At 37.3% G+C, this 22,151-nt stretch overlaps 1 protein-coding gene across 1 annotated transcript in view; it reads left to right on the plus strand.

Moving 5' to 3' along the window:
* UTRN (utrophin) overlaps positions 1-22,151 on the plus strand; it is a 284,487-nt gene that overhangs the window by 186,776 nt on the left and 75,560 nt on the right. The window contains exons 52-53 of the mRNA XM_031612385.2: positions 3,187-3,359; positions 8,495-8,651. Coding sequence (XP_031468245.2) covers positions 3,187-3,359; positions 8,495-8,651 — 330 coding nt within the window. The remainder of the gene's footprint in view (positions 1-3,186; positions 3,360-8,494; positions 8,652-22,151) is intronic.

A 22,151-nucleotide genomic window follows, 5' to 3' on the forward strand; every position in this document is an offset into this window, starting at 1 on the left:
GGATGGAAGAAGTACAAAACCATCCCATCTGAACAGCCTGAGGAACCTGGGGGTCTCCTTTTCTGGGGAAAATGCAGTTCTCAAGCTATTTTTTCATTTGTGACTAGTCAACTTAAGCCCTGACAACTCCTTTTAAGATCTTCACATGGTTCAAAAGCCACAGCAGCTTGCTGTTTGTTCTGTGGCTTGTATGTAGATATTAAAAGTAGTGATCTATGTGCCAACACGTTTTTGCCTTCAATGGAAAGATTCTGATCCTTCAAAGAGGAATTTTTTTTGCCTCTGTTAATGGTGATGTAGTAATGAAGATGGTATAAAAAATAAAACTAGAAAAAAATCTGAATGGAAGGGAATATGCTTAACATCCTCAGGAGGTTGCTGAGTGAATTAGAAAGCCCTGTGGACTTCTCATTAAAAAAAAAAAAAAAAAAAAAAGGTGCTGGAATGCCTATCATCATGGGAATGCTGTTATGATTTTTTTTTTTTTTTAGTTTATTTATAAAGGATTAATGGTTTCCAAAGGACAGTTATTTCTACTACTGTACCTTTGAAAGTATCCCTGCTATTTTGGGGAAGGGAGAAAAAATAAAAAGCTTGATAGCTGGTTGACCTTAAAGTTGAATTTGCAATGTTTGGATCTGTTTGAATCTGTCATACACTTTCTTCTACCTTGGACAGGTTGATAAAGTCTGCTTTGAGGATGTTGCAGTAGCTACTCCAACTGGTGTCTTCTGGCTTATAAAAAAAAAAAAAGTCTTCTCCATTTGCAGTGTATTTCCTCTGGTTGTTTCTTTTTATCTTTTTTTTTTTTTTCCTTGTTTTTGCACCCAGGCAGGAGAGAATTCCTGCCTGGATCTTCTCTGCTTCACTGGGCTAAGAAAGACCATTTCATGGTTGTGTGCCCCTCTTTTTGGCCATTTTATTTCCTCTTCTGCATCCTGTAGTGCATTGCCCCTATGAATCTGGTTTGGATAGGCAAGCTTGTGTGTGTGTTTCCAGGGAAGTGTTTTATAATGCTCTGAAAAACCCTTATAATTTACCCTTACCCTTATAACACAACACTTGGAAAATACAAGAATAAAACCTATTTTGAATGAAGCATCAGTTTAAACTGCTATGAATGCATAGCTAAGTGTCCACTCAAATGTAATCAAAACTGGAATGTTTTATGTCATTTCTCAGTAGGATTGGAATGAATGTTGTAATGGTGAAGTTTAGAGGTCAATTGGTGATGTAACTTTAAAGAGGCGTAGAAATGGATTTGATCTGGCTAGGCTTCTGAAGTACAGATTAGTGTGCAATTAAAATTGATTCTACCATATACACTTGTATCTCCTGCTGTTTGGACTTAGCTGCTTTTCAGTGGGTCATCTTGTATGTTGGAATTGTAAGGTTAGGAGCTGCAATTGTCTTCAGATAAGGATATGATTTGTTTAACTGATGACTTCACTGTCTTGTGTTGTTGATGGTGTTTTTTATCATGATGGCTCAAAGATGGCAAAAGTGTCTTTTTACCTGCCTTATAGTGAGGAAAATCAGAGAAAAGAATTTGTCCAAAGTGGTATAGAACTAGCTCTGTTAGAGAGCTGGAGCTTCAGTTGGACATCCCGACCTGCTCCTCTGACTCCTTCTCCAGGGAGACCTCATTATGGCCTTCCAGTACTTGAAAGGAGCATATAAACAGGAGGGGGAATGGCTGTTTACAAGGGTGGATAGTGATAGGACAAGAGGGAATGGTTTTAAACTGAGACAAGGGAGGTTTAGGTTAGATATTAGGAGGAAGTTTTTTACACAGAGGGTGGTGACACACTGGAACAGGTTGCCCAAGGACACTGTGGATGTCCCATCCCTGGAGGCATTCAAGGCCAGGCTGGATGTGGCTCTGGGCAGCCTGGTCTGGTGGTTGGTGATCCTGTACATAGCAGGAAGATTAAAACTAGATGATCTTTGAGGTCCTATTCAACCCAGGCCATTCTGTGATTCTATATGATTCCGTATGATCTTTCACTCTCTGTCTCTCCCTTCTCACCTCCAGCTGCATCCTTACATTTTTCATTTTTTCTAAGTGATAAATGCTTTCATGTTATCTCAGATTCGTAGATACTTTTCCACTGCTTCCAGGCATTGTGAAAGGCAGGATAGGGAGGTACGAGGATCCTCTCTTCTCCTACCCAAGGGAAGAGATGGAAAATACTGAGGATTTGTCTGCAGTAAAAAAAAAAAAAATCCTTTAAACGATTTCAGTTACTGAATTACTTCCTTTGCCAAAGAAGTTAAATTACATCTTCATCAAGTTTCTGTTACAATTTGCTGATTAATTCAGTTGAGACAACCAGCACACCTGGCTTTCCACACATTTATGTTTCTTAGTGTACACATACACATGCAGATGCTGGAAAGCATTTATGGTGTGATGGGAGATTTTGTCTGATACTGTTATAATGAGTTTTAAGAATAATACTGTGCTTGGTTAGGTGGAGACATCTGTAATGTGTTTTTTGAGACAGATGGTGAATAAAATAGGTTTAATTTCAGATGGCAGGAGAAATGAGCTGAAATTGCATGCACTTCTCTTTTCAGTATTTAGTACAAAAATCAGATTGTAATACACCCTGTCTATGTCTCTACATGTTGCAGGACAAGGTATGCAATTGTAAAAACAGGCTTGTAGTAGCTGTAGTCATTTAGTTGCGGTTTAGGGCCATAATTTTTAGTTTAAAACTTTTATTGCATATGGCTCCAAACGCTGTATAGAGTTCTAATTCCAGTGATCTGCATGAAGTCTCTGCAACATTTTATTTCGAAGAACAAAGGGAAAGCACAGGTAAGGGTGCAGCTGTGTAACTTCTGAGTGGGAAAAGGTTTCCAGTGCATTTATACTTGTGGATGTATGTGGGGAAAAAAGAAACAATTAGCTACCTTAGTACAAAAACGTGCAAAGAATTTACTGTTTATAGTTACAAATGCTGTTTCAGAGTTGAGAATAACTTTCAGACTCCTTTTATCACACATTAAAAAGCTCAACCTTTTATAGTGCTTTTAATAGAGTTGCAGGTTTTTCTCTCTGCGTCTCAGAGAAAGTCAGACTATGTGCTCTGTCCTAAGAGGATAGGAATACCAATGGGAATAAGTTCTCCTTTTATTTAGAGAACTAAGATGTTTGGACTTTTCTTATTGATATTTCAGGACATCCAGGCAGAGATTGATGCCCACAATGACATCTTTAAAAGCATTGATGGAAACAGACAGAAAATGGTGAAAGCCTTAGGAAACTCTGAGGAAGCTGCCCTGCTCCAGCACCGACTTGATGACATGAACCAGCGCTGGAATGATCTGAAGGTGAAGTCAGCTAATATCAGGTAAGTAATTAAAAAATCGTGACATATATGGGGCAGAGCAGCAGCCTTCTAAAAGACTTGAGAAATTTGAGCACAGCATTGAAGTGAAATCTCTGTCTTCTGTAAAGCACCCCTGAGCGCTAATAGGAAGATTTGGTGTACTAACTCACCATATAGGCTTAACTGCTTGTTTTTCTCACTCCAGAGTTGTGTAATAGTAACTTGCTAATCTGTGCTTCATTTTCCATAACATATGCTGAATCCTTCCTAATTTTAAATTAATAGCAATGCCAGTGAAGTCATTCTGTGAATTATCTGAATAGAAATCAGGATTTTGTTTTTACTGCTGAAAGGGAGGGATACTTCGGTAGGATTTGCATCTTAACTATTTTCATCTGTAATGATAGTAGAATTTTTTGATTGCTACTATTCAATTAAGAAATATTTTAAAATACATATTAGTCAAGCCATTTACAATTTTTGACCCTACCAATGCCAAACTCACTGACTGTCTAAGTGTATTAAAAATCCCTGTAAAAATTTAGATTTGTAAAAATCTTTATGATATCATTTGGGAAGAAGATATTGCCATATTCGTTAATGTGAATTAAGTTCTCTATTAATTTTAATTACAAATAAAAGTATTACTGGAGCTTTTAATCACCACTGCTTCCTTGTTAGTTACAGGAGACTGTTCTTTTAATAGAACAGGACAACATTAAGCATTCATATGAATTTTCCAAAAACCATAAAAATGTACTGAGCTTTGAATTTGTGCACCAGAGTTTGTAAGAGTGAGATAGAGGAAAGGTGGAATTTACTTTTCATCTCGACTTACCTCATCACCAGCTAGCTAAGCAGTTAATTGTAACTGACAGGATTTGCTGAGTAAAAGCCAATAGGCGGAGCTTGAACCAGAGGAATTGAAAAATTTGACGTGAGGGCTAGCAGAGGCTGCAAGAGCTATTAAACTTGGGCTATTATGAACTGTAATCACATATAGGTCAGCGTGAGAGAGAGAATAAGAATGAAACATGCTCATAAGTTAACGATTTAGTCAACAGCTGCAACTTCTGACAAAAGCACTCCAATTGCTTGGCCTTTCCTGGTGGTGATCATAGTCTTGGAGAGAAATTGGTAGCCAGTATGGCCATTATGCATGGCTTGAAGGCCACGTTGTTTAGTTCCAAGGTAGATAAAGCAATTGCACAGTGAACATTCAAAAAAGGCAGATTGTTGTTCAGAAAAATGGGTGTTCTGTCTTTTCTCTTTTGTGTAGATATGGAATGTGAATCCCTCTAGGCAGTATTAACGTTTGCACTGTGTACATTATTACTCTGCTAATACCTGCAATGCTGCAGGGCCAGTGTCAGTGAACTACAAGTAGAAAGCAAGCAGGAAAGAGAATAGTGGAGCAAACAGAAGTGAATTAACCTTTTGAATCTGCCTCCTGTGAAAGGAGTGTAAAATTTCTGAGTTGGTGTATTTTGCCCTGTTTGATTGCTGTTCACTTACCTCTCTCAAGAATGATGACAGCCTTTTCAGGGAAGTAACAAGACCTGGAACTAACATGAATTCAGTGTGTTGATCTGGCTGTTTCCCTTCAAATTCTGTTTTCTTGGTGTACCTTATTTCAAGGACAAATTAAAGAGCAAAACTATAGAAACATCTTGTGAGAGCAAAATATAATTGTCTTAGGGGCTAGAGCTAACAATTGAAAAATGTGATTTTTTAAAATGGATTTTAATTTGAGATATTGCTTCTAAAGTAAGGTTTATCTGTAAGTTTTTTAGAATATTTTCAGCTGTTCTGATTATGGTGGTTTTTAATTGCTGAAAGTACGTCTCTCCCTTAGGGATAGTTTGAGGCTTTTTTCATTGCTTCCATCCTCAGAGCTGATGGTGCTCATTGCTGCACTGTCTTACTTCCCTGCTACTGGAACTAAGGGGGGAATTCCACATTAAAAAAAGCAGAACTCTTGTGACATACTTTTAAATGCATGGAAACTAGTTTAAAAACTGTACTTGTAGTGACCGAGACACCATCCTGAGAGGACTGTACTTCTCCATGAAATTACTCATAGGCTTATTCACGCTTCTTTCTTTTTCTCTCTGTCATGTCGCTCCCAGGAGGAAAACGAAGCTGCATGTTTGCCTTTTAAAGCCAAATTCTTAGGAGAGACTGTTTTCTTCTTGGGTGGGAGGGGATCAGCACTGGGGGGGAGGGCAGAGATAAAAATATGGGAGAAGCAGGGAAGGATTCTCTATATTTAGACCACCCACCAGATATTTTTATTCCATGTGTTCCTTTCTTGCTCAGCAGGAGAAGTGATACCTAAATAGCAGAAACAAAAGCTGAGGAGGTCTCCAGCTGGGGAAGAAGCCTCTCAGGGCCAACAAAAGGGAGGCTGTGTCCCAGTTGCTGTTCTTCTTCAGGATCTTATCCAGTGCAAGCAGAGAAAAATTGCTCTTTAAGACTGCTCTCTCTTTTTATTTCTTTTTTTTTTCATTCACAACCAAGGTTCCCATTAGTTTCTGATAGTGTCTGGTGCTGGGATGTAGTTTTGCTCCAATCAGTACTCAAAATAAAACAATTGTCAGTTACCTGTATTTTTATCAGAACAGATTCTAACCCACCATTGGACCTGGCAGACTATGTATTGGTAAAAGTACTAACTTAAAAACAAGGGCAGAAATCCTTTCCAAACATGGGGAAGCCCAAGAAATGATTCAGAACTCCAGCATAGCTTATTTGCTCTAGATCTGGCCAGTCTGTATAACAAATCTAAATACAGCTTTACATTGAAATACAAATTGTAGCATATTTAGGCTCATTTGCTCCTGTGTAGCATTTGCTTTGAATGTGTTATACTGAACATATGGCTTTTCACTCCTCTGGAGAATTGAATACTTGTGGCTGCTTTTCAACTGCTGCTTGCATGTTGCTTTTATGTTGAGCATTGCTTCTGATGAGATTAGAAGAGTAACAGGAAAAGTCTAGACTGACGTGATGTTTTTCCCTGTTTTTTTTTTTTCTTAACTTCCAACATTTCCAAAAAGATGTTAGCTCACTTTGTGTTCAGAGAGAGGACTTTTTATGCCCTGTTAGTGCAGCCTCTTTCTTCCCCTCCCTCTGACCCTTACTACTCTACCCCTACAAGTTGAGCATGTGCTGGATTTGGTAACTGTGTGCTAGTGATGTTTTGTACTGTCATTGTACTGGCATGTACATAGACACTCAGCTGTAGTAAATTGTGATACTTTTAATTTAGTATTGTATTCCACATCATTTTCATTAATACCACATTTTATTTTATTTGTTACTATTAATATTGTTGCCATGTATGTTAAATTAAGTGGTCTACCCTTAAAGTGTCATTTAGCTAGTGACAGGGGTTTCTTTCTTACAAAATTCCGATCCATTCTGTGTGTATTATTCTACAATAATGCAATAATTCTAAAACAGAGCAGGAGCCTAGAGAGCGCCAATTTTTAGAGACGAGAGATGCTTGAAGGTACTGGATACAGTGATAAGTCATGACGAATAGAGATTTCACTATCAAATGCACAGGAGACTATAGATCTACATTTTTAAATTGTCATTGTTGCTAGAAATCCATGAATATGCTTTATTTTGGTAACAGTCTGACAGCAAAGCTATAAATTCAAATGCAAGCCACCTTGGCAGCATGTTTCCTCTGCCTGATTACTAAGGAGTATTACTTTCTTCACTCCCAGAAAGGAGGGCTGGGTCTGTTGAGTATGTAGGACGGGCGGGCAGTGTGTGTTCAACACTTTATAGCTTGATATTTCTGAGGGCATTTTTGGTGGGAAGTGAAGCTAGTTTCGAAAATGAAAAAGTAAATGTTGTATGTGTATGCTGTTGAGAGCATGTGCATCTGGCGACTGCAGGTTGGATTCAGTATTGAGGGAAGGGTCTCAGTGACTGTAACAAGGGAAGACAGGAACAGTGATGAAGGAGAATGTTGGCAGCAGAGCAACACAAGTAGTAGTTCTTATTTTTTCCCTTGTGGTGCTTTCTTAAATGAAGTGAAGGAGAATAGCTTCCTCTTGCTAAAGTTAGTTTATCTTTTGAAAGATTTTTCCCCACCCCCCACCCATACACTCTTATGGACTGCTTTTCTTGTTTCATTTATCACAGTATCCCTGTGAGATCCAAGCATACCCAAACTTAAGTCTGCCTCAAAGTAAACCTTGCAGCTCATTACCCACTTCGTTCCAACTGTTGTCATGTCAGTACCAAACATGCACTCCAATGCCATTTGAGAGAAAAATACAATAGAAGCCGGGTGAATGTTTCAAGATGTGAACTACATTGAATCAGAAAAAAAATAAGACAAAGCTGTTCAAAATAGAAAAGAGAAGACCCAGGAAACAGAATAGTAATGTTTAGTTCACTCATCTGTCAGCAGCAGGGCACAAAGGTGCAGAGCTAGTGTCTATGCTGGAGTGAACTGAGCTCTCTCCATTCTACCACTTGCATGGTGAAAGAAATTGTTGTTTACTGGTATGAGCTAAGTACTTCTAGGTCTCAGATGAGTCCGTAGCATAAAATGACTGGAGTAAATGGGAAATTACAGGCCCTTATCAAAGATTGCATGCAGCTGTGTAGGCACTGCAGGAAGAAGCCATCAGGTCAGTGTGTTTTTGAATATGATAGAAGGGGAGGATATTGTGCAATTTAGGGATTTTGTTGATTTAACTGGGTGACAGATTCACTCTGTATTAATTCTCTCATAATTCATCTACTGAAGGTGATGTATTCAATGATCTTTGCCACTAATGCATTCAGCAACACAGTTAATTTACTGCTGATGGCTTCTGGGAGAGTTTGTTGCTCTTGATGCTGGAGATCCAAGGTCTTGTCATGAAAGTTCAGTTTGGTGGTGCCCTAGCTGACAAAATGAGGCTTGTAGTTTGTGTGCTGTGGTGGAGGTACAGAATAGTATTCAAGGTTTTAGAAAGGTCATATCAAGTACATATTTGTCTGTCTGCATTCCCTCATTTTTCACCTGCTTATAATGTGTTATGTAAATAGTGTGTTATAAATAGATAATATCTATCTGTTTGTTTGTTACCATTTATTGGGTTTTGTACCATTCAGGATATTAAATATGCTTTTATGTTGTTTCACAGGGCTCACTTGGAGGCAAGTGCAGAGAAATGGAACCGGTTGCTGACATCCCTGGAAGAGTTAATCAAATGGCTGAATACTAAAGACGAAGAACTAAAAAAGCAAATGCCCATCGGAGGGGATGTTCCCACCTTACAGCAGCAGTATGATCACTGCAAAGTAAGTTGCATAACTTTTATAGATACATATGCTACTGTGAATAATAGAATGAGTCAAATTTGAATATAGGAGAAGTGATGTGTCTTGATCCCAGTGTTTAATTTCTACCAAAAAAAAACAACCAACCAGCCAAACAAAAAAAACTGGTCCAGATCTCCTTTTACTTCCCTACTTGCCCAGTAAAGCATAAAGAGTGAGATTGCTCTTCACAGTTTTATCAAAAGGACTTCTGGTGCACATGTTCAGTTCAGACACACTTTTGGTGTATTTCCTAATGGTTAAGTGTATTTTGACGACAAAATGTAAGGTGTGTGTCACCAACTCTAATGAGTAATCAAGATAAGATTTGCCATTGGACCAACTAATTATACTAAAGCCAATTCCATCCTACTGTCATATTTATTCTGTATGGTGTAGGGAGGGAAAGAGAGCAAATGCGACTTGATATAGCTAAGTGCATAACAACTGTATTCTCCTCCACCAGTGCAATATTAGTATCTTCTCTGCTGTGGTATTTAATAAGGACAAAAACTGAATTTGAGAGAAATACAGAAGAACACCGTGAATAACTACAGAGTAGTCTGTCCTGAGCAGTACTTTTGAGACTTGACTACAAAATAGTCAAGTCTAAGGAAATCTGCTTAAGTTATCCCTTAATTTAGTCTTTTAAAATATTTATTAGCATAAACTCAGGATCTTTGTTTTTTGAGAGTTCATCTCTTTCTATTCATATCCACGTAAGTCATTATGCTCTGTTTGTAGGCACATCTGCTGTGAATGTTTTATAATGATCAAATGATGGATTACCAATGCAGAACAGCAATAAAAGGCAGGAAGAGATCCAAATATGTTTTAAAGGAGGTCAATGAGGGGTGATAGACCTCTACCAGTCATACTCTAAAGGCTTGTTTGTTTCTCTTGCTAGATTACAGTATATGAATGCTACTAACAAATACTGCTGTAGTGTGTCTCATTTGAAGATGTCAATTTGATTTGTAAAAATGCTAGATTTTATATATCCCTTCAAAGCAGAACGACATGGGAGCAAGGATGAGTTATTTGGGTCAATTGTGAACTGCAGTAGTGAGAAGGAAAAAAACTTATAGATTGTTTAATCCTTGCACATAGCTTTAAAGAATGAGGATTATTTTATTATACATTGAGGTTAACTTAATATTCTAATATGTGTATTCACGAGCTCTTAGAGATAATTCTTTTATGTTTCAAAAAGGCAGTGCTCTTGTGCTGTCATAAAAAGTACTGGATATAGTTGCCCTAAACCAGTACTTAATAAGATCCCCTGCACAAAGATAGTCTGTCCCTTTTTTTGTACACCTGTGGAGGCAAAAGGTCAGTATTCAGTTGCAGATCTATCTCAGGGGATAATTGGACTTTTTTTGTTGGTTTTTTTTTTTTTTTTTTTCTGGTAGTTTATTTGTAGGAACAAAGAAATTCCTATATTTCACATGATAGTATTGTCATACCAAAGAAGAACTATTAATGTGTGGTCTTTCACTTTCTGTTGAACTTGCTTATTTGTGGTTACCGGAGACAGGGAGCTGGACTGCAGCTGTCCACTGGTTTGATTCTGCATGGCAGAGCTTCACACTGTTTTTGAGCAGGAACTGTCTGTTCCTCACTGAAGTGATGGTTTGAGTAACTACACCAGGGTGAAAAGCTGTGTTTTTTTTTCATGTGGAAAGTGGAAACTGAAGGAGGGAGGAAAAAAAAAACACCTCTGTAGGTTCTCCTGCCCCTTTCTCTCTGCATTATTTAACATCTGTCCAGATATGGAATAAAACTGTCCTTGTATTACAGAAATTTTTTGTCTTTTCAAAATCTACTGAATTCTTTTTAAAAATAACTTTCTGATTCCACTCCGCCAGTCACTCTGTGCCTTGAGTTGAGGTCACTTGCACTGCATTGCATTAAGATGCTGCTTCCACCATTTGTGCCATGTGTTAAGCTGAAACTTAATCAGATAAATATTTCAGATGTATTACTTGATTTCTCTCACTCTCAAGGATTCTCCTATTATTCCACCTGTCATCACTGACTGTTCAGATGTTACATTAAATGCCACATTTCTTTGCCACACTTCTTCAAGAATTAAGCCTGCTAGGCATTTCACATTACCTGTAAGATTTATTTTTTATCAACCTCATACTTTTTATAACCTCATCTTAAGCTACAGCAGCACTTGTCAGCTGGTGCCTCTGTGCACAAGGCTTGGGTGCTTCTGCTCTCCTATTTCCTTTATTTTCACATCTGAGTGATGCTTTGAAATTGTCCTTGTGCAAATTGAGCAGTTCAATACAGTATTTTATCTCCACTTCTCTGTGATCTCTTTGCTCTTATTTCTGCTTGCTCACCTGATCTTGTCCTTGCTGGTACTTCAAAATGTAAGTGGCAAAATATTCACTGAGCTCTTTAGAATGGGGGCCCATGATATTATCATTCCTGTCCTTCATTTTTTAGGATCCTCAATCCTTCTCATCTTAGCGTTGCTTTTTGACCCTAGTTACTTGATAGTCATTCTTATTAACCTACAGTTTTTTTCCCTCAGTTACATGAAACTGTCTTTCTTGCTTCAGTTTAATGCTACTAACCTCTGTTAGCATCTCCCCCACTCACTGCTGGGCTTCAGCAGCATTAGATAAATAAGTACAGTATTATGTGACAGTTTGAGTTAGCTCTCATTGTTTCTGTGCTACTAAAGTCTGTTTGGACAGGAGGAATAAAATGATTTGCAATTTTTAAGCTTGTTTTTGTTTTTAATAACAATAATTCTTCTATGCTTTAAAAATAAACATTACCCACATCAATGTTGAATCAGATTTAGCTCATATTTTCCAGATGGACATAAATATTTCAGAGGGTTGCAAATATTTTTAAATATTACACTAATTTTTATGCTGTTCTCATACGAACTTCCATGACCCATAGCAGCTCACAGTCTTATCACATACCAAATTCAAAGTGCAGTCAAACAGTAAGCACATCCTGTCTGGGTGCTGAGCTGTGCTCTTTATCTTACAGGGGGAAGGCAGGATTCAGTGAAGAACCTTAAATTTCATAATTTTAACTATTTTCAAGATTTCTTTGTCTTTGAGAGTGGTCTGTGGTGATAGATCTGAGAACAGTGGAAAAAATCCAGAAGTGCTTAGTATAAAAGTGTTGGGACAGTGTGTGCAAGTTTTTGAACTCAAATGCTTCTGTATGACACGTACTTCTAGCAGAGAATATTCATGCCCTCAAAGTATAGAAAACACAGTTGCAAAGGTGCTGACACAGGCAGTGATCTGCAGGGAGTGGCTGCCTTTTCTGAGTTGATTACCAATCAATCACTTTAATTCTTGTTTCTCACTTTTGCTTAACCTTACCAACTCAGTTTTTTCCTTTCATTCTGTTCTTTCACAGTTTTCCATGTGAATATTCACATAGTAATGCAAAACTGTTTTTATCTACTGCCAGAATAGAAGTTGCCAAAAACAAACAAACCAAAAAGCCTCAACAAACTCCAAACAAACAGATAAACAAAGAACCTCCAAAATAATCTTATCACAGAGATGCTTAACTTAGCTTCCTTTGAGTTGGGAATTGAATGAATTGGCCAAGGACCTGTGATTGTTTGAATTGTAATGTTATGTCTGTCGGTAGGTCATTAATATTTCAGATACTCATCAAACTTTTGGAGTTGCTGTCAGTGTTTCAATTTCATGTTTCAAATTTGGTTTGTTAAAGCAGTCAAATACTCAAAGTTGAAAGTACTTGTTTTATTGAGCTACTTCCACTTCATCAAAAATGTTAGCATAGCCAACTGGAAAATACTTCCTACTGGTTTTGTCCCTTCAGGATGCCTATAACTCCATTGTTCTCTTTACTAGCAGGAAAACACTGGAACAGGCTACCCAGGGAGGTTGTGAGTTCTCCTTCTCTGGAGTTATTCAAGATCTGCCTGCATACCTACCTGTGCAGCCTGCTGCAGGGGGCCTGTTTTGAAGGAAGGCTGGACTTGATGATCTCTGGAGGTTCCTTCCAGCCCCTACAATTCTATGATTCTGTAGTTCTGTAACGTTAACTTCTTCTATAAGACATGTCCCTTTTACCATTCAGTGGGTTGTGTGTAAGGTGATCTTTGGAATTTCAGTGAATAGGGCACTCCCTGCTCTTAAGTGATCACCAGAGTGACAGAGTCAGGCAGTGACCCAGAGAAACAATACGAGATAATTTATTGAGCTTTCTAACAACTAATCAACTTCTTTGAGGCAAAATGAGGCAATTTTCCTGCAATTAGTAAGCAACTACTTTAAAGCAAATGTAGTCAATGGCTACTTGAAGAAAAGCAGTTAAAAGAAAACCTTGAGGAAAAAGGAGAGAGAGAAACAGAGATTTAGAAGTAGAGGTATTTCCCCACTCCTGGATCTGGCATTGTCCTGAGTCTGTGGTCTTCGTTCATGAGTGGTGGATGGACAAATGTAAATGTGCATGTTCACCCTTATGTAGTCCAGTTGGTCTGAGACTGCCCTTTGGTGTGGCACCCTACTTGTGTCTAGAAGACTTGAAAGTCTTTAATGAGAGCCTTTGGTGGTTGTGCACCCCTCCTCCCTTTTCTGATGTTTGCCTGCTGTGAGCAGCCATGAGAAGAAGGGAAGATAAACAGTCTATCACTCTGCAAGGGCAGATCCCATAGATCTTACAACTTCCAACTTGTGTTTTTAAGACTCCGTGCTTTCATTCTCAGTCATTAAAGGCTAGTTGGTTGAATCAGCAAGTTCCATTCTGTGAGGCTCCATTCTTTCTGTCTAGTTTTTTGAGTCAACAGACCCATAGTAGACTCAGGCATTGCCTGACTGATTTAGGGGAATGGGGATTAGCCTTAAAGTATTTCCTGTTTAATTATTCTAGATTTATTTTTCTTGCCTACTTTCCATATTAAAATTTGCTTCCATTTTTTTTTTTTGTTAAAAATTTCTAACAAAAAATGATCAGTATTATATCATTATTGTCATATTCTATACTTTTAATTGTAATCTAGGAAGGAGATGTGTTAATTTGTTATACATCTCATCACATAAGGCATGAAGCATGTGCAAAATCTGTGTGAGTAGAGGTAGTTAGCTATGCTGCTGCCATACTAATTTTCGACTGAGATGTGAGCTGTGAGTGAATGAGAAGAAGAATTAAGCAACCTGTAGTTGGAAGAAGGGGATTGATAGACCCTTTTGCTCCTACCTGTTCTAACAGACAAGGATGAGAATAAAGTGGGAGCTTTAGCATTCTGTATCAGGCTGCTGTGAAGTAGCTCTTCAAAGTAAGGAAGTGTCTTTAATTGAAGCTGGGATGTTTAGAAGGAAGAGGTGGAAGTTGTGGGTGGGAATACTTTGTTACAAGAAAGGAACAGTGTAGTCAATGTCTGAAGTTAAATGACAGTTCTCAAGTGATCCTGACTAAAAGCCGTTGCTCACTTAAGGATTTACTGGAATTGATTTTTATGTTATGTGAATGATTCAGGTGTGTATCGCTCTGCTCTCCTGGACTATTTTTCCAAAAGAATGATGTGTAAACAAAAGCATGTTGCAAAGAATGAAGTGTTAAATTAGGATGTCAGTGCAATTTGTTTTTTAACTTGAACAAAAAAATATTGCTTCTGGCTGTATTTCAGCTTGCTCCCAAAAGCACAGTTGTCTTCTGATAAGTCATCAAAAGTTGCAGTGTATCAGTACATAAAATAATAAATAACCTGGATAATGAAAGTACAAAATATTCAGTCACTAAAGCAGAGTAAAGCAAGCTATCTTGCTATAGAAAAGCGATTAGGCAGTTTTTTCAATGCACTAAGCAAAATATTTCTGTGATATAGTCTTCTTAGTACTTCCTTATATAGGTATATATCTATATCAATATGTACATTTCACATTGCTCTTGTTTCTTCTAATCAAATAATCCTATATAAACTTGAAAGATATTATTGAGTCTTTTTCAAGCTACTAAATAAAGCCTATACTTCTTGAAGTATACCCAATAACTATATGTCAAAGAAGGTATTCTAACTTTGCTTTGGAGGGAAGTGTTTGTTAGAAATTGGGCCAAAACTGCAGAAATAGCGAAGTGTCAGTATTTCCACCATCCATTGCAACTATGATGTGCCTTTTTCTCTGGGATTTTTTTTTTCTTCATTCCAAAAGACCTCTCTGCTTCCATCATTATTAGCAGAAGCCTTTGGCTTACCTCAGAACAACTTGATGTAGTAGGATGTATCATATCATTGGTTTCTTCTCCCATGTTCTGGGCTGCAAAACTGTGACTGGTAGTGACAGGTGAGCCATATGCTTTGCCAGTGAAGGGCTGGAGCACAAACCCAGTGGTCACCCATTCTGCAGTTGTGTTTAGGCTTTGTAGCTTGGATACTGTCCTACCAGCATGTGTCTAAACTGTTTGTGTGGGAACTGGGTCATGAACGTCCTGATTCTTAATAAGCTGTGTCAGAAAACAATATTGCCATCATGTTATTGAAAGGGATCAAATTTGAGGACTTAGTATGACTTTCTGAAGCTTGATTACAGGAATGATTCAGGGAATGCTACATTCCTTGACCTCTAACTCTTTCCTTGTACCAGTTCTTTTATGTATAATTCAGTCATTTTGTTATTGCTGTTTTATTTCTGTTTTTCAATTATTTGACTTGAAGTCCATGTTTCACTGGCGGCATATACACTTAAACACATACAAAATCTTTTTTCTGGAACAACAGTTCATCCATTACAGTGTATTTTCCTCAGTTGTGTCAATAGAAGTTGGTATTTACTGAGAAAGTTTCATTCTGGCCACTTGTTATCTGTTCCTCTTCAACTCCCAGGCATTCACCATCACTGGATGAAGACAACTGTATATCCTTCATATTATATCTATGCTCAGGTCCTTATATCATACCATATCTATGCTCTGGTCCTTATATGTTTTTGTACCTGTTTCCCACTAATTTGTCTAATTTCATGTTGAATCCGCTGACATTTTGTCTCCAGAACTTTCTACGTCAAATAGACACCAAATTCTTACCACTAATTGAGTTAAAACGAAGAGCCAAAATCCTCCCCTCTCTCCAGCAATGCCTAGAACAAAGTCATATTTCACCTGATTTTCTTGTCATTATAGTTTCAGTAGCCTTTGCTCTAGCACTATTGGATTCAATTTATAACAGTTCTTCACTCACTCTGTCCACTGTCTTGATCATTTGGAAACCTTATTCATACCTCCTATGAGCCTCTTCCACTCCTGAACCTTTTTAATCTCTAACCATAAGAAAGCTGCTGTATTGCCACAACTCCCTCTGCTGTTCATCTCTGCATTTTCCTGACTCCACTGCATCCTAGACATGTGTCAACTGGTACTGTGTGTTACTTAGGATTCAGTTACTTAGGAAATTCAGTTACTATGATACAGTGACTATTGCCATATTTTTTCAGGTGGTTTCAAAACCTCTGTTAGGTTGAACTGAAAACTATTTGTCCTGGTCATTCCCTTCCTATAATGAAATCATTTTGAGATCCTTTCCGTATAACCACAGGATCTCCTCAGATCTCATTTTTCTGTGATCTGTTAGGATAAATGGGGCAAGTGAGAAGAGACAGAGGATATTTAGCAAAGCTGTTCACTTGTCATTCGGGGTGTGGAAGAGAATTTGCAGGGATTACTCCAAATCTTTTAAGAACGTCTTTACATAACTCTTTTCCATACACAGTTTGTGCAAGCGCTAGGGATTTTTATCTCTTTCATTGTATATTCCCAAAGGATGGGTTTCATCTCTATAATTGTTTTGGGGAAAATGGAATGAGCACATTGGTTTATTCTTAAATATTCAATAAGAGAAACTCTCCAGTGTCACATTAGAAATCCTTTGAAACTTTGATGGTTATTGCAGGCATAGACTGGCAGAGTCCCTTTTATTTTCTGTCAAGGATATCATCATTTAGATCCTACTTCTTGTTGCTGCAGGCAGACTATTTAGAGGGGAAGAGTACTTATTCTAGTTAACTTCTGAACTATTGAATCCTCAATCCCTTGTTATTACAGCCAGTAATCCACCCTAGGAACATCAGCAGTAAATTGGAAAAATTGCACTGCCATTATAACAGCCCACCCTTTCTTTTCGTTCAGGTTCTTGAGATTAAATTATAGGTTTAGAACTGTATGTACAAAATAGGAAAGGAAATAAAATTTTGTGTTATCTGTTTTTTTTTTTTTCCATTTGTTTGGTTGTCTTTTGTTTGTTTATTTGTTTTGAACACATAAGAAATGATTCCTCAACTATCTATCCAAATGTAAAGTCTGCTTCTTTTTAACAAATATCTTTGTAATCTGACTGATAATTGTGTGGGGCAAGTTTTGGTGGTTATGACAAAGTATGGGTAATGTATATTTACAGACTGTGAAACCTTGGAGCCTGCTCTGCCAAATAGCTAATACATGTGTGATAACTTGTGTGGCGTGAGCAGCCTCTTCTGGTTCTGCAACGAACAGAGGTCAGCCATAGCTGGTTATCAGATACGCTGTCCTGTTGCTGTTGTATGATGGCTGTTTGTTGGCTACCCCTTTTGTTGCACTTATGCCCTCTTTCTTTGAAGTATAGATGTTAATTACATGTAGGAAGCTCCATGGGTCTATTGGATGTCTAGCCACTGTGGGCTGTTAGTTACATGAATAGGAGTAGCCTAGAGTAAGGGAGAATATTATACAGATCTTATCAAAGAATTATTTTTTGTAGTTGCTTGTGCTAATTTTATATATATATACACAGTATAATTTTTGTCTTTTTTTTTGAAATTTCTTCTTTAATTAATGTGTAAATAGAAAGAAATGATTTCCGGCTTGGTGGTCTAACCCAATAAAACTCTGATATTTGCCAGTTAGTTTCAAATGCTGTCAAAATTGGCAATTTTGGCTTTTGCAAACAGGTTATTTTATAAGTTTTAGAGTAGTAATCTAGAATCATAAATCATTAAGTAAATGCTATGGCACAATTACTTCCCATTTATTTGAGGCTTGAATGAGTTTTGTACATTCCTTCTGTATTGTTAAGATTTTGCTCAAAAAGTCCTAATATAGTGAATAAAAATCTCAGAAGTCTTCCTCTCCTTCTGAAACAGCTGGTTTGCAATTCAAATGCTTGAAGGATTTCTAAGATCTAAAATATAATCTCTTGATTAGTGAAGGGATTAAACTTATGATTTTACACTGTCATTAAAAAATGTATGCTATTATAATGCGTGATTCACTTGAATGTAAATTAAAGTTTTTTGTAACAGCAGAGACTTAACTCATTGACAGCCAATTACTTGAGTGGTATTGTTTCATTAAGTCAATGAAACAGGTTAGCAAGAATTTAGAATTAGTAGTAATTGAAGAAAGAACAGTAAATGAGAGAGTTTTAATGAACCGACTGGAACAAATGCATCATGTTCCAATTAAATACTACTTTGGGTCATTCTCTTAAATTTTTTTATAATAATGCCTTGCATGTTTTATGGTGCCATTTCCTTTACGAGTGGCGAACCTGCCCCAGAGGAGGCAGACTATGCGTTTGTGTGAAGATTCATCACCTTGCATGGATCATATTCTGGGCAAAAAAAGAAACAATTTGGAAAAAAAAAATGCTAAAAAATGTAAAAATTTTATACTATAAATGAAAGGATGATTCTGGGAAAAAAAGTTGTCATCAAATGAATGCAGGGCTGGTGTTGTAATTTTTAAGTGATGACTGATAGTATCTGGCAGTTACGCCCCTTGCATCCTTTGCTCATGATTTTCCATCTGGAGTTTTGAAGCCAAGGGCCGCTGTGCAGTGCTTCACGTTGATACCAGTGCTGTGGTTAATGTGTGCTGTTGTGCCAGGTCTGTATGCTTTCAGGAGGCTCAGTGCCCAATCTAGAAACAAGTTCCCATGCTCTGACTGAAAAGTGGACTTGGATTAACTTTTTTTTTTCCCTTGCTGCAGCAGTGTCTCAGTACCCTCTACACAGGGAGTAAAAATTATTACTGAGAAGTTGTAAGGTTGTAACTTAAATATTGTATTTTAGAAGTAATACCTTCTATGCGATTAATTTTCTTTTATAGTGATAGGTGCTTAGTAATTCTGGCAGCTTTTCAGTATGAATAAAAATGAATTAGAACTTGGAACAATATATAGTTCTTTTAATTGTGAGGATTTAGAAAGCTTTTAGGCTTGAGTCATTAAAACTTAGTGGTAGTGCTTAGCTTTCTTATATTGATCTGCTGATTCATTATGAACAGCACTTTTAAAAATTCATTTCTACATATTTTTCTAATTAAATACCCAGAGAAAGGAGATGTATATTCATCATAGGAATGTGAGAGTTCTATTTCAATATTTGAATGTTAAGTCTGAGAGAAAATTTAACTCCATATTACCAGTGATTTCAAGGTTGAGACAAAAATTACAGCTGATAAGAGTTACTGATTGGGCTACTTGTCAAAAAAAAACTGGAGCTTATTTACTCCAGAAACAGAAAATAATGAGGTTGTTGGTTTTTTTGTTTGTTTGTTTTTTGTTTGTTTGTTTTTGTTTTTTTTTTTGTCTTGGTTGTTTTTGTTTTGTTGTTTTTTTTTGTCATTGTGAAGCCTAGTGATGCTCTTCTGAGATGTTGGAAGAAAAAGAAAGCTAAAAGACATTACGTTGGTGGCTAGAGTGCATGCATGATGTTTTAGGGAATCTTGAGTGAGTGGCAAAATTGGAGTCTGTCAAAACTGTGCACTTGTTTGGAAGTATAAGAATGTTATTTACAAATAACAATAACATTGTTATCAAAGCTTGTAATTAATTAAAAAAAAAAAAAAGTGAGAAGAGAGAAAAACACAAAGCTAAGGCAAAGCTAATAGCTGCTTGTTATGTGTGCATAAACTTCCTTGTGTGCATCTCTAGCCTTGGAGGAATGAACTTGAATATTGTTGCTAAGTGCACTTAACTGGGTATTTCGTCCCTGGTTGGATTAGTTGTCTATTGGATTTCAAGGTTGGAAACTACATAATCAGTGCCCTTTTTTTGGCATGGTTTCTCATGAGTTTCTTGTGTCTCATCAGAGTTTGACAGCTGTTTGCCAGTTAGTACTGCTAACCTGCACTTAAGTAACATCAAGTGAAGTTTTTTCCCTAGGCAGATTTCTGTGCAATTTTCCTCCCCTTTGGTCTACAGATGATCTGTCACCGCTTTCTTCTGTGAGGGACTTGCCTGCATCCAGAAATTGTTTCTGGTCCTTGCGCTGCTCCTGTGGTTTGAGTTGAGAGATGTAAATGTTGGATTTGGCACATGAGCTTTAGGGGACCTTTAGAAACTATACAGAGTCCTCATCAGCCTTACACAGTAGTTCCTTTTGAGTGAATCAATATCTGTGTGTTCCGCTTTGCTTCTGTGACTGTTCCTGATCCACAAAGCAACCACCACCTGTGAACATGTGCACTAGGCTCATACCACAGGCTTCTTGCCAAGAAAGTGCACAAGTGATAGGAGGTACTAGAAGCACTGAAACTGTGGCAGACTTTCCATGGCAAGGCCCATCCGTAAAGCTCTATGCTACTGAAAGGGATATTTTAGAATAAACAAGTCTTTAATGTTGGTGACCTAGATAACAGATGAGTCCACAGAATTGAAAAGCTGTCCTATGGATATGTTTGGTTTGTAATCAGAAGAAAGTATTTAAAAAAAAATTAAAAAAAAATTTAGAACAAATTATTTTGTTAATTGTATTTGACTGACTTTAATCTTTCAAAGTGGGAAGGGAAAGCTTATGATCAGGCATGTCATTGACACTTCAGCAAAGCTGTAGTTGCACCTTGACTTTCTGATTATCAGATTGCAGCCTTAATATTACACATATTTAAAATGAAGCTACTGCTTTGGCAGTAACAGGATGACCAGTGCCGGATTTGTACAGTTGTAAGCTGTCTGAAAAGGTGCTTATAAAGATGTGCATACCTAATTTATATCCGGTCTTCTCCGGCAAAGAAGAGCAGTGCTGAGAAACTTCACTGAAAGTTAAACTATTTTTTTCAATAATAAATATCCAAGTCTGACCCCTCTCATTTAAGAAAGAAAAGCCCTACGCTCTTCTACAGCTTTTCTTCCGTGAGGGAGAAGGGCCCAGTTGTGTACACCCCTTTCTTACACAAAAGAAGGCAATAAAAGGTTTTTAAACTTGCATCTCTGATTTTCAGCAGTTAGGTTTGTTTTGTCATTCCACAAAGGTGAATTAATTCTGCAGCATTGCTTCACTTTGCATGGAGGTGTTACAGGAACCAACCGCAGCTTATCCAACAACAGTGATGTGTAAGTGATCTGCAGTTTTCCCTGTCATGCTGTATTTGTGATGCTCTGAGATGCTCGGAGCTTGGATGCAGTGGACAGAGATGAACACAGAGGAGGTGATGCATATGGGCAGAGAGAGACGTGTCAAGGAGTCTGAAGCTACAAGGCAGTCATGCTTGGTTGAAATCATTTATTTCCAATAGGTCAGCCTTATTTGGGGTGGTTTTCTTATGATTTTGTGCTCTTCTGTATCAACATGCAGCTAATGTCTTCTGACATTTCTGACTGCTAAGAGATTCTTAGCATGGTGAGCATAGTTTAGCTCCAGTTACTCAAAGCCTTTTTTCATCCAAGTCTTTGGATTTATGCTTCTCATGATGGTGGTGCAGCAGCACTGACAGAGAAGGGAAAAGTTATTATTCTCAACACTGAATTTAAAATTACAGAGTAAATTTACATGGAGGAATGGCTGTTAGTAAACGTAACACAGTATTTTAAAAAAATGAAAGGGAAAACCCATAGCATGAAAAAGCAGAGGTATTTTCTGAACAGACTTCTTTAGCTGGAGAGAAAATGAAAGAGTAAATGCAGGGCAGATGTTAATCATACTGCTTTATTCTGTCCTGGAAAATGATGATGTGGTCTAAGAATCTGTGCAGAGCAACTGAACACACTTACCAGATCTTATTATACTTGTAAGTAAATGTGGAAAGATTCCTAAGAAAGCAATTACTTCTTTACTGAGTTGCAAGCACTAAAGTCAGAACGCTCCAGTACTACGTACAGTATAAATAAATAAGTGAGATTCCTTTACTGCTTTTAAAATCTATATTTGCTGTATGTATAACAGTAAGGCTCTCTGGGGTAGACAGTCTATGTGTAGTTGTATTGCTGCACTGCATTTACATGTTTTATTTTCAAGTTGTTATTTACTTCTTTGGGAAATATTACTGTAGATATGTTAGAGTAGTGTTAATAGGATCCAGTAACCAAATACAAAATTAAAAATCTACTTTTGGTTTTAAGACATTAAAATGTGTATACTGTGTTATTCTTACTTTCTGCATTTTATTTCTTGTTGTTTCTGTTTTTCTTCATGCCTTTACTAGGTAACTTTGCCATGACATACTGCTTGCTTTTGAGTATTCAAGACTAAAAATAACAATTTTGTATATTCCATG

This window comes from Phasianus colchicus, chromosome 2 (genome assembly GCF_987193195.1).
Source record: "Phasianus colchicus chromosome 2, bPhaCol1.hap1.1, whole genome shotgun sequence".
NCBI classification, from domain to species: Eukaryota; Metazoa; Chordata; class Aves; order Galliformes; family Phasianidae; genus Phasianus; species Phasianus colchicus.